This window comes from Medicago truncatula, chromosome 3 (genome assembly GCF_003473485.1).
Source record: "Medicago truncatula cultivar Jemalong A17 chromosome 3, MtrunA17r5.0-ANR, whole genome shotgun sequence".
In the NCBI taxonomy this organism is placed as follows: Eukaryota; Viridiplantae; Streptophyta; class Magnoliopsida; order Fabales; family Fabaceae; genus Medicago; species Medicago truncatula.
In genome coordinates this window covers 43,299,463-43,316,353 of record NC_053044.1, presented here as the reverse complement: position 1 = coordinate 43,316,353, position 16,891 = coordinate 43,299,463, and the positions used below count along the sequence as shown (strand labels likewise).

The following is a 16,891-nucleotide window of genomic DNA, read 5'->3' as shown; positions in this document are numbered from 1 at the left end:
AACGATAAATAATTTGTCCATATATTTACCTTAAAGGTGAATTTCTAGTCACTAACATACTTAAAAAAATAAAAATACTCCAAATAAACAATTCGAGATATCCATTTCTGTTTTTTAAACATCTTTTGTTATTCTCACATGTATAAAAAAAAGTGATATTGTGGTATATAAGACCTTTGGAAAAGTTGATAATGTTAGGTTGAACATCTTCATTTGCGTTTGAATCTAGAACCTTATGTGTGAGTTTTAGATTATAGGTGCTCCGCACAGACAAGGAAAAATGGTAATGTATTTAATGCATAATTTTTTTTTAAGAGTATAGCGGCAACTCATACACTTCTTGAGAAGTGAAAAATTGTGAATTCGAAACTAAACATTTAACATAGGGTTTTGCTAGAAGAAACATTTTATGAAGGTGTCATTTATCAAATTATTCTATAAACATTTCTTAAATGATACCAACTAATTTTTATGAAGGTGTCTTTTTCTTTTAGCAAAGTTATACTCCATCCGTTCCTTTTTAAGTGTCTCTTTTGGAGAATTTTTTTTTCCTATTTAACTGTCACTTTTAAAGTTCAATGCAACATTAAATGTTGATTTACCAATATTATTCTTAGTTATTTATTGCGGAGAGAGAAATATATGAAATGAGATGTTAAATTAACAAGGTCATTATAGTAAAAGCATAACTTATTGCATCAAAAGTAAAAACAATTATTGATTGTCTTGGTTTGTGTAAAATGTCAAAAAGTGACAATTAAAAAGAACGAAGGTAGTAACTAAAAAGTGGAAATCACACCTTGAGGTGTGGGTTGCTAAAAGAGTGGCTTCTAGCATAACTCTTTTAACATACTCTCTCCGTCCCATAACAACTGAGCCAATTGCAAAAAAAAAAGTGTTCCAAAATAATTGAGCCATTTTACTTTCCTATACAATATTAATTACTTTTTCCCCTTTATAACTCTAATTAATACCACTTTCATCACTCACAATTCAATGTATTTCACTTTGCATTTATGATAGTGGAGAATACACCAATACTTAACAAAATCACTTAAAACTATTTTTCTCTTTCCTTCATTTATACATTTTTCTTAATATGTGTGAAATGAGTTTTTGGCTCAGTTAATCTGGGACGGAGAGAGCATTAAATATTCTTGGGAACATTTTACCATGATAGTTGTAATTAGAAGAGATGTATGAGTCTTATTAATACTCCCTCCGTTTTAAAATACATGTCCAATTTTTGCAATGTGCACTATTCACTTGACTTACTTTGACCATACTTTTTAACTAATATATAAATACAAATATTAGCATGTAAGATGTTGTTTGATTTGTCTCGACAAATATTTTCAAAATATTAAATTTTTATAATTTTTTACTTTAGAAAATTAAAGATATTAACAGTCAAAATTATGCATTGGCATATGTGAAGTGGTTGACTTGAACATGTATTTTGAAACGGAGGGAGTATATCCTTTTGTGTATAAATTTGTTCAACCTTGACTTTTCATCTTCTAAGACATACTAACAATATAGCTAAGAAGTATAGTTTAAAAACATATTTCTAATAACTTAAACTGAGGTTTATATTTATGGACATCATTGTTTCAAATACATTATATAATTAGAAACATAGAAAGTATTAGTATACTGTCTTTGTGTAATTGTGTTCCTACTCCATTCTGGCAGTCCTAACTCACAGGCTTGTTTAACAAAGCAGTTCACTGCAATCACAGCTTGCACTCAATGTCTCTCTCTTCTGCATCAATAGGTCTGCAATTGTACTTTAATTTTTTATATCAAATACACGTCCATCTCTTCTTCTAGTATGCTTGCATGTTATTATATCATAATTTTCTTCAAAATTGTATTCTATTACTATTTTCTCTAATGAACCTGAAATTCATATACATAAGTTACACATTCACACTATTAACAATTTCATTGATAGATATCAAACAGAATTAAGGACAAAATAAAAACATTTATTTACTAGCTTATTGATTTGACATCAATAGTCATTTGATTTACTCTTCCAAGTTTAAAAAAGATATTATTAAAATAGAATTTTTGGTGGGATGGCCTTAGATGAATTCAAATTTTGATGATGCCTTGATATATCAATATGTGTAAGATCAGTGAACTGATTTCTGCAATTATTGTGCAGATATTCATCTAACAGAATTTGTCTTTGAATTAGATAATTCAATTGCCGGTTACTGATGCAGTTATTGTATAGATTTTCAGTTAGCGATATTTGAATTTGAATTGAGAATATCTCTCTGAATCAGTGCTGACTTTAATTTGCGATCAGCCAAGTTATTGTTGTAACCTGTATATATAATTGGTCTTGTACCTCAATGAAAATATACAATTCATTACCATCTTAATTCTTTATAATATGGCTGCAGTTATGCTATTATGGCATGCCATCACATGCCTCCTCTTTGTTTCCAGTTTGGCATCTGCTTCTGCCAAAAATGGACACACAAAAACAAGAAATGAAGTAATCATTGCTCATCATGGAGCTGTTGCGACCGATGATCGTCGATGCTCGAAGATTGGGATGGATGTTATCCAAGAAGGGGGACATGCAGTGGATGCAGCTGTGGCTGCTGCTCTTTGTTTGGGAGTTGTCAGTTCAGCTTCAAGTGGTATTGGTGGTGGTGCCTTTATGCTTCTTAGGTTAGCTAATGGTGTAGCAAAGACCTTTGATATGAGAGAAACTGCTCCTCTTCATGCTTCCAAGGTACCTTTCAATCGTGGACTAAAATTATTCCTTTGCGTATAGTTTCGAAGATTTTAATTAAATAGTGGTGGTGGACGAGAACGATTATGTCATGATATCTGATGCATCCTCAATCGCGGTTGCGCTGACCACGTTGACATATCAAAACACTTTATGCTGTAGTCCAAGTTGCACACTTGCAGACATTTGTTTGGAAAAACCATGTGGTGTAGAGAAATGAAAAGGACATGTAGAGGAAACTAGTAAGAAAAGTCTAGTAGATGGATGATATAATTGACCTATGGTTAGGAATTTTTCTTTTTAATTGTGATAGAGAATAAATTTCCAGAACTACTGAAAACAATGTTTTAACATTTTTTAGAATTTTCAGAAATGTTGAATTTATTTTGAAAATGCATTTTCAAAACTTTCCATTATTTGTTCTCTACTATTTGTTTATCAATGGAAATGAAAACAGGAAACACCAGAAGGAAACAGGCCCTTAATTTCTCTTCATTTCAAACCTCGAAATTTTCTCTTCTCATTAATTTTACAGAAAAAATTAACGCTATAGTGAATGAATTTGTCGAAATCAATCTTCTATGCCATATACATGATACATCCATTTTTTCCAGGATATGTATGGTGGCAACATTACTTTGAAGGCAAATGGTGGCCTCTCAGTAGCAGTTCCAGGAGAACTAGCTGGCCTTCACAAGGCATGGGAACAACATGGAAAGCTTCCATGGAATAGACTTGTAATGCCATCTGTGATTCTTGCTAGTAGAGGGTTTAAAATATCACCATACCTTCACATGCAGATGGAAAAAACAGAATCAAATATATTGAATGACATTGGTCTTAGTAGTGTATTTGCACCACATGGAAAACTCTTGAAACCAGGTGAAATATGTTATAATAAGAAACTAGGAGCAAGTCTAAAAGCAATTGCGAAGTTTGGTCCACAAGCTTTGTATGGTGGAATAATTGGCATTAATTTAGTTAAAGATGTTCAGAAGGCCGGCGGGATATTGACATTGGAAGACCTCAAAAAGTACACTGTTAAACAAAAGGAACCTATATCTATAGATTTTCTTGGATTAAAGATCCTTGGTATGCCTCCTCCTTCAGGTGGGCCTCAAATGATGCTGGTAAGTTGATTTGCTGTGTTCTTTTTTATATAAGGAGTTTCTGTTTTTTTTCTTTCTCCCTAGGTATAAAAATAGATGGGGACGCTGTCACGTGGTACAATTGTTGTTCAACCCAACTGCAATGTAAACGGGATTAAACCAACCAGCGGACTGTCTGGTTTCCGGTTCAACCTGTTGATCCGGCAATTCAAACCAGTTTTTAAAATATTGAGTTATATAATGATATGATGTACTATGTTTTTCTTTTATTTTTGTAAATAAAAAAGGGCTTAGCCAATCTCATCTTTCTGTTACAGCTGCTGAACATTCTAGCACAATATGAGCTTCCTTCAGGCCTTTCTGGTTCCCTTGGGATCCATAGAGAAATTGAGGCTTTGAAACATGTATTTTCAGTGAGAATGAATCTTGGGGATCCTGATTTTGTAAATATAACTGAAGTTCTTTCTGATATGCTTTCTACGAAGTTTGCTCAAGTGTTGAAAAAAGACATCAACGATAATAAGACTTATGATTCAAGTCATTATGGTGGCAAGTAAGCTTCTGCGTTCGTTTAATTAACTACAAAGTCATAGTAATCTTATACTAGCAATTTAATTAAATGCAGTAAATTTCATTCATTCCCTCTTTATAGGTGGAATCAGATAAATGATCATGGCACAAGTCATTTGAGCATAATAGATTTTGAGAGAAATGCTGTTTCCATGACCACTACAGTAAATTCGTATTTCGGTGCAACAATACTTTCACCAAGTACAGGAATAGTACTCAACAATGAGATGGATGATTTTTCCATGCCTATAAAAAATGTTTCCAAGGATGTTCGACCGCCTGCTCCTGCCAATTTCGTCGTGCCGGGGAAGAGACCATTATCATCCATGTCACCAACTATTGTTCTCAAGGTTCTTCCACATTATAGAATAATTTTTTATAGCAATGATTATGAAATTCTATTATCATTTGTTGAAGATATTTTGTAACATTTGTGTTACTGCAGGACAGGGAATTGAAAGCAGTAGTAGGTGCAAGTGGAGGAATTATGATTATTGCTGCAACTTCAGAGGTTCTTTTGAATCACTTTGTCAAAGGAATGGATCCTTTTTCTTCTGTAACTGCTCCTAGGGTCTATCATCAGGTATGGAATCTTACATTTGTTCTGGTTGCATATTTTTTTGCCTATGTTTTGGTAAGCTCTGATTCAGAGCTATGTGAAATATGGACAAATTTAGAACATTTATTGTGCTACAGATGTAATCAATAACAACATTAAAACCTAGGAAAACTCCAAATGTTATCTACTTGTAGTCTCATCTTGGACAATGATATAAACATGACATGAAAAATAGTTATAAGTGGGACAGCTCTCATGACATGGAAAATTCAATAGATGTCTAATCCTAACTTAGTCCTATGCAGAGTTATGTCATTATATTATTTCCTAAAATAATTTATATACAAATATTAACTTAATAAATATAATTGGATGTTTGTGTGAAGATTTTTATACTGTTTAGCATTTAACATAATAACTAAAATCTTAATAAAGTAGTAAAATTTGTACTTCAAATTTGAATTACCATTGATCACTTTCTAAAAATATGAAGATAAATATGGATGTACAGTTGCACATTCAAATATGAAGATCACTAGGCATAGTTTCCTCAACCAATCAATCACTTAACTGATGAAAAATTAACTCACCATATGATTAATTATGCAGCTGATACCTAATGTGGTATATTATGAGAACTGGACAACAGTGAGCGGGGACCACTTTGAACTTTCTGCTGATATCAGGGAAGGCCTTAGAAGTAAGGGCCATGTCCTTCAGAGCCTTGCTGGTGGGACAATATGTCAATTTATCGTTTCAGACACTTCTGAACATTCCAAAATAAATAAAGGTGTCGGAAAGCTTGTGGCCGTAAGTGATCCAAGAAAGGGTGGTTTTCCTGCAGGCATTTGAGAAAATTCATCGACATTGTCCCTCATATCTTACTTAAGCTTAAGTGGTCAATGAGCTTCAGATAAAGTCAAATTGATCGGGAGTCCTAATCAATCTGGAGTCCCGAGTTTGATCGCTTTCATTAACTAGGCTTTGCTTAAAAAATATGCTACTCCCTTGGTCCCACTAGTAGCTGTATTTCAAGAATTGAAATAATTAAATGTGGCTTGATGTGTATTTTGGTTTCATGCTTGTAAAATAAAAACTCAAGTGTCATATGTGGAGCCACAGACAGTCAATTAACGTTTTCTTTGCATCTTCAAAAGAAATTCAAATATTTATCAAAGTAAAATGGAAAATAAACTATGTCCACATAGAGAGCCGATTTATTTTCAAAAACACAGCTTTCATAATATTATATGCATTTTACAGGACCAACTTTCACACAGACTAAATTGCATATTCTAAGCATATCATTTTGCAACAATCCAAATATACATGCATCCAAAATTAATTTATTTACAAACTCCTATTGCATAAAATGAGCAGTCATATTCACAGCTTCTCCACAACAAAAGACTGCAGGAAAAATTTGAGCAGCCTAAACCACACATTGTATATGGTTTTGACGCTTGTGGCCAATGAAAATGACCATACTCATCACGTTTCATTACAAAGTTTACATTAATATTATAGTCTTGTTGCAAGACTAAGCAGGTTCTCGGGGTCGATTAGACCATAGTGAGCTCAAAGCCCTCAGGCGTTGGAAATATTCTCCCAAAGCAAGCAAACATCGAGCTGACTGACGGATTGTAAGTGTTCGCGACATTTGCTGCAAGGTTTCCTGCCGAAGATGGTCAGCCTGTTAAACAGGAATCACAGTTAAATATGTGATTCTAATGGCCAAGCTATTTTTTTAGAAGGGGTCAATTAATATTGTGTTATAACAACAAATCTGGTTAAAAAATAAACATATACGAAAAACGCAGACATAAAACATACATGATTTGATCACGGAGTTCGGACAATTTTGCTCGATAATAAGTTAGTGAAAAATGGAAAGCACGTGCTCTTCGATTAGCATGACATGTTGTGAAAAGGAAATTAAGTTTTACTAAATTGAAAAGTAATGGTCATCAAGAAAGCTAGGTACAATACCTGGTTCACAAAGCTCACAAGAGCTTCTAACTTCTCCATTGCGGTAGCCATCTGTGGAATATAAGTTCCTTCAATGAATTGTCCAGCTGCTACGCTATCAGCGAGTGTTTGCCGCAGTTTCTCCATGCCTTGTGAAAGGGCATCTTCTGCTTGTTGACACGATTGTCCAAGGTTATCGATATCCAATCGTTGTTGCTCTGTCAACGGTTCAATCATTGGACCAAGAATCTGCAATTAAATCAAGTTATAGACTTCCACCATACTACATTACAAATTTGTCATGCCATAATTGTCATGCAGTTCTAAATTCCTCCCATTCTTTCTCACATTATGATAGTGATGAGATTTTGATCTCATCTTCTATGGATAAATTTTTCAACTTATATTCTTTAAATATGAACAATCACCTTGAGAAGCTCAGAAGGACGAAATCCACCGATCCACAAGAAAAATCTTTCAGCCGTTGTTTTCCACATGCCGGACATCACATAAAAAACATCTGTTTTTGCAGCCGCAGATTTCATTCGATAGATTTCAGCATAGTGGTTCATCATACCATCAACCAGCATCCTGAGCTCTATGTCACTAATATGCGAGTTTAAAGCATTTCTCATTTCCGAGATTTGTCGGTTTTGCTCATCAACCCAATGTCCATACTCCATCTCAAAGGCTGCAATTCCTACAGATAAGGGTGTCCTTAGAATGCAATGCAAGAATTTAATTGGAAAAATTAAATGCAATACAGATAAATATATAGCAGTAGTAGCATCTTCACAAACCAACCTGGATTCACAGGTCCAGCAAAACACATATTATTAGAATCCAACCCACCACCCATATACATTCCCTGCAGTTTTTGTTGCCTCAAGGTATTAGAGAGAGGGAAAGGAAAGAAGATGCTGGCAACATAAAATTATCAAAAAGAGAAACTACAAGTAAAATAATAACTCATCTTCCCCACACCTGCTGTCTAACACGTTCGAGCTCTTGCTCCAACTGCACTAACTTCAAACGACTCGATTCTAACTGCTGCACATAAGCCTGTAAGGCAATGTCAGAAATGACTTGGTCAGTACATTGGCACTAATAATTACTCGTCTCACATATTCATCAATTTGTAAACAACATTAAAACCTTTTTTCGCAGACGGCTCTTACGAGCAGCTTCTCGATTTTGTGCAAGACGCCTTTGTATCTGCATATTTAATCATATCAGAATGACTTAATGTACAACATCCAAAATTTGAAAGCATGGTAACAGTTAATGACTTAATGTGCACTGAATACAGATTCTTCATGTTCTTACCTTATCAATAGGTCTATTAGCTTCTTGCTCATACTTGTTAGATGTTCCTAGCATACCATGAGAAGCATCCTCTGACTAAGCATTACAAAACATGAATTCAATTTGGTTAATAAGCAGAATATGCATTCTAATTTGCCAATAAACAAATAAACCTCTGCAAACATTTACCTGACTACTATCAAACTTCAAGTCCGCCTCATCAATTAAGGGAATGGATGCGCTTAAATTGCCGTTACTTTTGAAGCCTTCTCCCCACATATTAATCTGGTGAATAGGATCATACACACTCATCCTTCTCGAGGAAACAAACTGTGCGGACGGAGAATTCATGCTCAATGGACTTATCCGCGCCGCAATTAAATCAGCCTTCAACACTCCTCTATAGCAAACTGCAGTTAAGGAATAAAAATATATATAAAAAAAAAGATGCATTAAAGTTCCTGCAGGATAAAAAGGTAACATACTATTAAATTTCTGCAAAATCACAATGGCAAACGTGATTCTGCCAATTTCACAGTCAATCCAAACATGCACTAAGAAGGGCCATTTATTCAACTTTTTTAGTAAGTGAGAGAGAAGAAGAGTGAAATTCCTTGATTTTAAAAGGCAATAAAAGAAGTAATAATTACAATCACAAGAAAAACCAGAAGAAAAGTACAAAATAAGCATGATTCTATTAACTAACCAATAGCTTAGTTAACACCTATGAAACAGACTATACTCTACAGTACAATTTTATCATCAAATCAGGAAACAAAGCAAGAAATGAATTTTAGTACAAATATAGGAAAACAAAACCAAATTTCTTATAGACCCCTTATTTTTTTCCTTTCTCTGACAAAATAAAAGGTTGTTGTTTTTGGCAATCAAAGACAAAAGACAAAGGTATCTATCTATCTATCTATCTATCTATTGATGTCATCATAGATAGATATATGGTTTTGGTAATTATAATCTGTAACCGTTTTGTTTCCTTGTTTTCCTCGAATTAGAATTATATTAATCATTACAAATTCATAAAATAAAAAAGTTAAAAATCAAAAGTGAAATATGAAAAAAGAGATGAACCTTTAGAAGCTATAGCTATCTTTTTTGTTCCCGCTCAAATCTTGTTACCAACATGGTTATGATGACCAATACCACAAAACTGCAGAACTAATGAATCTTCCATCTTCAAAGAGAGACTCATAGTTCAAATTTTTTATATAAATAAATAAATAGTATAGTATAAATATAAAAATGGAAATGAAAGGCACTGTCTTATACTTATAGTATTATTATTTGTGTTGATGAAGTATAATATAATAATAATATTATAAAAAGTGGAAATGGATGGGGAAGAGTGTTTGTAATGTTATTGGAGAATGGGGAGTGGTGGTTGAAATGTGTATTTTTGTGCTTGGTTGTGTTGAGCTACAGAGAGTCAAATATAGTATTTTCATTTCATTTTCACAATAAGGTTATGATATGTATAAGATTGAGAGTTGTCCTAGTCATTGTCATGTTTCCACTATCTAACCACTAATGTGCGCACCATGTATATCAGAAACACTATTCCACCCTTCACCGGAATGAATTTTTGCTATATTATCATTCTGTTTTCATTCTTCTTGTTTCATTATTTATGGCACCCTTCTTATCATTATTATATTATTATACATTCTAGTAGGGTATTGTGTTGGTTCGAGTAGAACTTGCTCTAAAGTGGACTTGAAGACGACAGTTAGAGTTGACTTGATGTGATGGAGGATGATGCTGCTTCATATGAAGCATGGACATTGACATGTTCAAGTGACATGACATGGATATTGACACTTCAATATCAATAATAATTTAAAAAAATAACATTATTTAATGTAATTACATGTGTAGTTGTCAGATACTTTGGACACGTCTTTGATTAGAAGTATCGGTGCTATAAAGGTTGTTACTTGGTGATAGGAGTGACGCTCAAGTTAATGAGCATTTTAGGAGAATTTAGAAGTTTAACTAGAATTGAAAATGCATCTTTCATAAAGATTTAGAAGCTTTTTATTGATGTCTTGTAAGGAATGGTTGGTTATGTGACAATGATTCCGTTGTAGGAATCCTGATGTGATTCATGGATTGTCATCCGATTGTCATCAGAGTTGTGCTTTTATCACGAGGGTTGATCTTGTATATCTTTGAATACAATTTAACTTACTTGGTTGTATCATAGATCTTTTGTAGGTTAGACCTTGGCCCAGTGGATAACATACATAAATTTGTATTCCTTAAGCAAGGTCTTGGGATACGAGGCTTATGGGTGAAAAAAAATATGATTGGGAGAGGTGATTCTTCTAAAGGCAATTAGTTAAATTTTATTGTGGAGATTAATCAATTAAAAAAAAAAGTATAATTTGCACAAATAACTTGTAGCATTGGTTAAAAAAATTACATACGTGTGCTTGAATTTCAAATCATAAAAATGTTGAGGCATTAAAATCCTTTAGAGAATTTTGTGTGGAAAGATTAATCATCAATGTGAGGTAGGCATACATATGCCCAAAAATCATCAACAACCTATGGGACACTACACTACCCATTGTTGTGAAAAATGGTAACTTAAGTAGTGTGGCAACTACATAGGTGGAGACTGATATTGGAAAGTCAAGAAATTAAGAATTAAATTTATATATGATATGATTGGGTAATCAATGTGGTGAAGTGTAGAAGAGGACATCATACCTTAATAAGACATTTGACAAAACCTAATCATTTCAATAATTTATTCGTGTCTTGCGTTACTTACACAACCCTAACGTTTGGCTGTTATCACATGTTGCTTTTAGTAGTATCTTAATGTCATTATATGAACTTCTAAATAATTAGTATTACCAAGTTAATACGGTTTTGAAAATGTTGTTTTTATCTATTACTTTTAATTATTAAATTCAAGGACTTTGCGTAGATTTTTGTGATGAGAGAAGTGGCAGTTCCTTACGTCTCTTAGGTATTGGTTGGATTTGGATATGAATACGAATAATGAAAAAAAGATTACGAAATATAGATTATTATGCTATATGTATAAGGTAGTGATTCGGTGCATCCAACTTTACTTCAGTACTCTTTTTAACTATTGATCTGACCTCCACCATAACTAAAATACTAAAAGTATTTGTGCCTAACAAATCAAAGCATCAAATATCTGAAAGCAAATATTTCACCAGATTATTGGCATGCACTGTAAAAATATTCATTGATGGTATTTTCAAATACTAACATTAAAGCATGATATTTTATTTTATATTTAAGTTCCAGGAGTAATTGTTAAATTTGTTTACGTCACGTACCGTTTGTCCTTTTTGTCTTTCATATATATGATATTTTTAATTAGCAATCCCTACAAACCAGAAGGCACAAGCCTCTTTTGTAATATGTTTTGGCCTTTCAGATCATGTTGGGACGAGAACGAGAATATGATCATCATCAATTATAATTATTTAAAACAAAAACACATCAATAATTTTTTTCTTTCTTTTGTGCATCCTTCGTTGTGAATATTTTCGTCAACCAAATAAAAAAAAAGGGATGCACGTGCAATTTCTAAAGATCCAAAAGTGGGCAGAGTGAGTGATGAATTCATCGTGCTTCCGTGGATTGGCAACTGGCAAGATTGAAGATTCCATAGGATAGAAGTTTTCGTTATGATTTTGGTTTCAACATAACTTTATAATAAAGTAAAGGTAAAAGAGGAAATTATGTCTCAAATTTCAAACAAAAACGTAGCAATGCTTATGCCACGGTGATCATTGTTTGAAGATTTGGGCAAACCTTGCGTTCTAAGTCTATAATTTTCACATGAGAAAATAAGTGAAATATTTCATCATTTAAATTTATCTCATCGAAAATTTTCATGCATTTCTTTTTCTTTTTAAATGATGAAAGATCACACTCTTTTCACTCTCTTACATGAAAATTAAATATAGAATCTATTTTTTGATAACTAATTTGTATCACATGGACAAATTACTTAATTCCCTATACAAAGAAAAAACATCAATTGCTTGGTAATTAAGGTTCTTTCTATTTTTATTGCAAGTCTACCTTTGCCTAACACTTTAAGTTTAAAGTGTTCCTCCTTTTATAACTTTGGAATCCAAATCTACGTTGACACTCTTTTTGGTTTTAGCAATATCTGAATATATGAGCCTAACGGCTCAACTAGCTAGCCCAACATTCTCCACTATAAACAATCAACATTTCTTTCTTTGTGCATTTTAATTTTTGCTATAGTTCTTTTGTTATCGAGTTTCTAATTTCTAGTGACAAGATAAGTTATCCAATCATACTTTCTCCGATAAGTCAACTATTAACTAGCAAAGGGTGTTATGGTGATTGCGTTAATGTGGAAATAAAGTAGTAAAAATTATTTGCATTATTATTCATCAATCATAATATATACATGCATGCATATAGAATGGCCGATGAACTCATTACTTAGCAAAACTATTTCTTAGATCAAATTAAAGAGGTGAAGATTAGGTAAACAAATCAACACGTAAAACATATTTTCAGAACTTTTTAAAAATACACAAAATGAACTATTGATCGCCACAAAATTATTGTCCATAAAATATTTTTTTTCTATGCCTTTGTTTTATGGTGTTACTAATAAACAAATTTGTTGGTGAACACCAAAATCATTAAAACATTAGGTATACAAGTCACCTCTCTTTTATATCTAATATATCCACAAGAGAGATATACACAACATCTCTATAAAAAAATTAAGACACTAAATATGAGTCATCTCTCTTATATATCCAATATTTTATCTATTCAAAGACGATATATGATTAAACTACACTCATAATTGAAATCCAACCATGAGTTTAAACATCCTTTAGCTAGAGAAGAGGTATGGCTCTCACTTCTCAAATGAAAAGGTGTGACTATATCTTGAATCTAGAATCTTTGTTTACTCTTGCTCAAATTTTGTGATGTGCCCCCATTCCTTCGTCTGTATGGTTATTAATAATATTCTTGACACTTGCGGGGCGCCGTTATTATCTCTAATTAAAAAAGTTATTTGAACGAGTGAACCATAGGTGTATGTGAAAAGCCAAAGACAAGAAACGAATGAAGCATATATGGAGTATATATATAGCAACATATATTGGTAAATAATAAAAAATGCCTAATCGATAAGCAATAGATAAAAATCATAAAATTGGATATATAGATATATATGGATTAGATTGGATTGTGTACTTACTTAAGATAAAAAGACGCATTAAATAATTTAAAAATTCAGGATAAGTTTAATTAGTTAGGTCTTGGTGTCAATGATATATGTATAAAGCTACAATGATAGTAGTGGGTGCATTAGGAAATGGTTGGTCGACACATTAGTGATTTTCCTTTTCATATTCCCTCTATGTATTGGTTTTAATAATTATTAAAGGAAATGATACGACAAGCAAACTTCCATTGTCATATTTTATTATATTTTTTCTCAGTTGCAATCCAAAGTGGGTTGGCACTTAGAATGGTTATTGAGGTCTCAAAATTCTTACAATTCAGTCCCAAGTGTTCAAAGCGTATGTTTTCGGCAAACAGGGGACAGCGTGGGGGAAGGAATTTATTATAATTAAATAAAATAAGAACAAAATGAAAGAGAATACTATACACACTTTTGATGGTTCGATCATTACGTTACATTTACATGTACTAATAAAAGAAAGAAAGAAAAAAATAGATAGAGATGTTGGCGTAATCAAATTAATGTTATGCATGCATGAAATAATGGATGAAATCATGTTTCTAATATCTTTATCTATAGCCGTTTTTATTCTATGATGCCTTCTCTTGCGTCAGTCAATCTATTTTGTTTACCTTTTTCGGGGCACATTAGCCATACCACTTTTTTTTTTTATCAACAATTGTATGTAATGTAGATGTAGATTAGTGTTTATGTTGAAATAAAGAGTGTGTTCTCCCCGTAAACGTAGTTCAATTGGTATGAACAATGCAATGTAATATATAGGAACTAATTATAGAAAAGATTAATTATAGAAACTAACTACTTGGTAAGAGAAAAAATATGTTTTATATCTTGCTCCTATCCCCACTTTAATAGATATCTCTCGTGCGTTGTAACAAAGCAATGAAAATTGACAATTTGCAGGGTATCGTGGAATCATATAGAGGAGAGTCACTTGAAATGGACGGGGCAACGTTAATGGATTGGGAATATTCTACTGCATAATCATGTATCAAAATTAAGGAAGAAAAAAAAAGATATATAATAAAGAGCACATTTTTAAAATATCAATAAATACACACACATTAATTTAAAATATCAGTACACACATCAATATATCCATATCTTATGAATTTCCCTTCTTCAAAATTCTCAAATTCTAATATTACAAGCAGGATATATGCCTCACCCCCCTTCGCTATGGAGCAATGACCGTAAAAAAACAAAAATAGGGGACAAGTGATAAGAATTTATCCAATGTAAACTATAAGATAACTTTTAAATATTCGATATAAGATCATTCTTTATAGCGATTCACACATTTTAAATATGGATAAATGAGGAGTTTGGAGTTCGAATCTCAATCCCTATATAATATTATCTCTGCAGCTAACAACTGAAACATGTTTACAAGACACAAATAATTATATTACGCTTTTATGGTAGACATAAAATTTTAGTAATAGACATTTTTTTTCTCTAAAGCAAAGTTCTTAGTGGACAATATAAATCGTGATAATATAATTACATAAATAAATGACTAAATAAGTAGTAGCGACGAAAGAATAAAAAACCAAGAGGATTTTTTTTAGGCCCCTCAATATTATTTTCTAAAAAAATGTTCTCTAAGAGTTATTTCTGAATGTGTTAAATTTAAAAAAATGTCCTTCAAAAATTATCTTTTGAATTTTTTTAGGCGTCTAAGAGATATTAAGGAGGCTTAAAAACAATTGATCAAAAATTAGAAATATTTCAAAAAAGAAGCCCAATTAACTTCATAGTCCAAGCCCAAATACTCTTCTCACTTCACAATTTTTTTTAAGTTTCTCTCGTACCGGTGGTTCGTTTCTCCAACGGTAGTTAAGTGTCGTTTGTCCTCGTGAGTTTAACTCATTGGTATGAATAATACATAATATATACAAGGTTTCGGATTCAAACCCCGACCACCACTAAAAAAGAAGTTAAGCGTCGTTTGTCTCTCTAGTAGTAGTTAAAGGTTGTTTGACACTTTTTAAAGTGGATTAATTATTTTTTAAATCAGTTAAACCAATTTAAAAAGTCTTTTGAACGACAGTTAATTGTTGCTGAATATACTCCCTTTCCCACATGATAAATGACCAATTTGTATAAAAAAAATTGCTTTAAAATAATCGATTTATTTCACTTTTCAATATAATATTAATTATTATTTTTTCTAATTATACACTATAATTAATATTAATTTCATCACTTTCAATTCAAATAGCTTCCATTTTGCACCAATATTTTATAATAGCACTTAAAATTATTATTTTCATCCTCTTTCATTTATACATTTTGCTTAATATGTGTGAAATGAACAAATAATTCATTTGAGATCAAGGAAATATTTTGTTTTTCTAAGGTGGCTGACAAAAAAAAGATGGAAGTCACTAATGTTGTTTGGCTATTTGCCATGGTTAGTTTTGGGAATTAACCCATTTCACCGTTTGTAATTTATAATATATTTAAAGAAAACTATCCATTTCAGTATTTTTGAATTGATTTTTTTTTTAAAAAAAAATATCTTAAATTTTCAATATAAATAACACATGTAACAAATAGATAAGAATAAATTTAAATATTAAAACAAATGTAACCATAGTTTTAAAAACCGGACCGGCCGGTTGAACCGGTCCGACCGTGAACCGGTGAGGTGACCGGTTCGAGTTGATAAACGGATCGGTCATGCAATCAAACCGGCCTGAACCGATGAGACTCGGCCAAACTCAGGGAAAACCGGTGAACCGGTTCTATGTGAAGCAGAAATTAAATCATATTAATTTTCCAAAAAATGGCAGCGTAGGGTGTTGAACCCGCATCTCTTAAATTGCAATGCAATCCCTTTACCCAATGCGCTGTGTAGATCTTTTATTTCTATCTTGCTTTTTATCAATTATATATAATAACTAAACAGTTTTTTTTAAAGGGAACCAAACACTTTTTTTATTTTAAGGAACCAAGCACACTCTTATCATTTAAATATTATTGTCCGACGTCTAAAATATTTTAATAAACATTTTTTTTTAAATATTTTTTTTGAAAGAATTTTTTTATTTTACTATATTTATTTGAATATGTATTACTCTCTTCGTCCATATATTTAACACCCATTTGATTTTATTTTTGTCCTTAAATGTAAACATTTTTTAAATTACAACACTCATTAATTATTTTAGTTTCTAAAGTGACTGAGTCACCGATTCAATCCGAGTTAATCCGGTTAAATAACTATATAAATTTAATCTAAGGACCGAGTTATCTAACCGAGTCATCCGAGTGGTTCCGATTCAATCATGCGGTTCGACCAATGACTCAGTGGTTCGACCATTGACCCATTGACCTAGTACCCCCGCCGA

At 32.2% G+C, this 16,891-nt stretch overlaps 2 protein-coding genes across 4 annotated transcripts; one reads left to right on the top strand and one right to left on the bottom strand.

Annotated features, from left to right (window-relative positions):
• The first annotated feature begins 1,522 nt into the window (after positions 1-1,522).
• Positions 1,523-6,102, top strand: LOC11414027 (glutathione hydrolase 1). Its single transcript, XM_003601975.4, has 7 exons — positions 1,523-1,777; positions 2,418-2,755; positions 3,370-3,885; positions 4,182-4,417; positions 4,517-4,784; positions 4,880-5,017; positions 5,603-6,102. Exons 1-7 carry the CDS (start codon positions 1,753-1,755, stop codon positions 5,843-5,845), a joined length of 1,764 nt encoding a protein of 587 aa, XP_003602023.3. The 5' UTR covers positions 1,523-1,752; the 3' UTR covers positions 5,846-6,102.
• A 161-nt stretch (positions 6,103-6,263) lies between these two features.
• LOC11419128 (transcription factor TGA1) lies at positions 6,264-9,810 on the bottom strand. 3 transcript variants are annotated; one of them, XM_003601974.3, is made up of 9 exons: positions 9,356-9,810; positions 8,456-8,676; positions 8,288-8,362; positions 8,117-8,176; positions 7,946-8,023; positions 7,766-7,829; positions 7,390-7,661; positions 6,983-7,210; positions 6,264-6,686 (listed from the first exon to the last, which is right to left on the bottom strand). In XM_003601974.3, the coding sequence occupies exons 2-9, from the start codon at positions 8,615-8,617 to the stop codon at positions 6,534-6,536; spliced, it is 1,092 nt and encodes a 363-aa protein (XP_003602022.1). In that variant the 5' UTR covers positions 8,618-8,676; positions 9,356-9,810; the 3' UTR covers positions 6,264-6,533. The 3 variants fall into 3 exon arrangements, with proteins under 3 accessions (XP_003602022.1, XP_024634133.1, XP_024634132.1); XM_024778365.2 differs by having other exon boundaries at positions 6,264-6,668; XM_024778364.2 differs by having other exon boundaries at positions 7,390-7,652.
• Between the last annotated feature and the right edge of the window lie 7,081 nt (positions 9,811-16,891).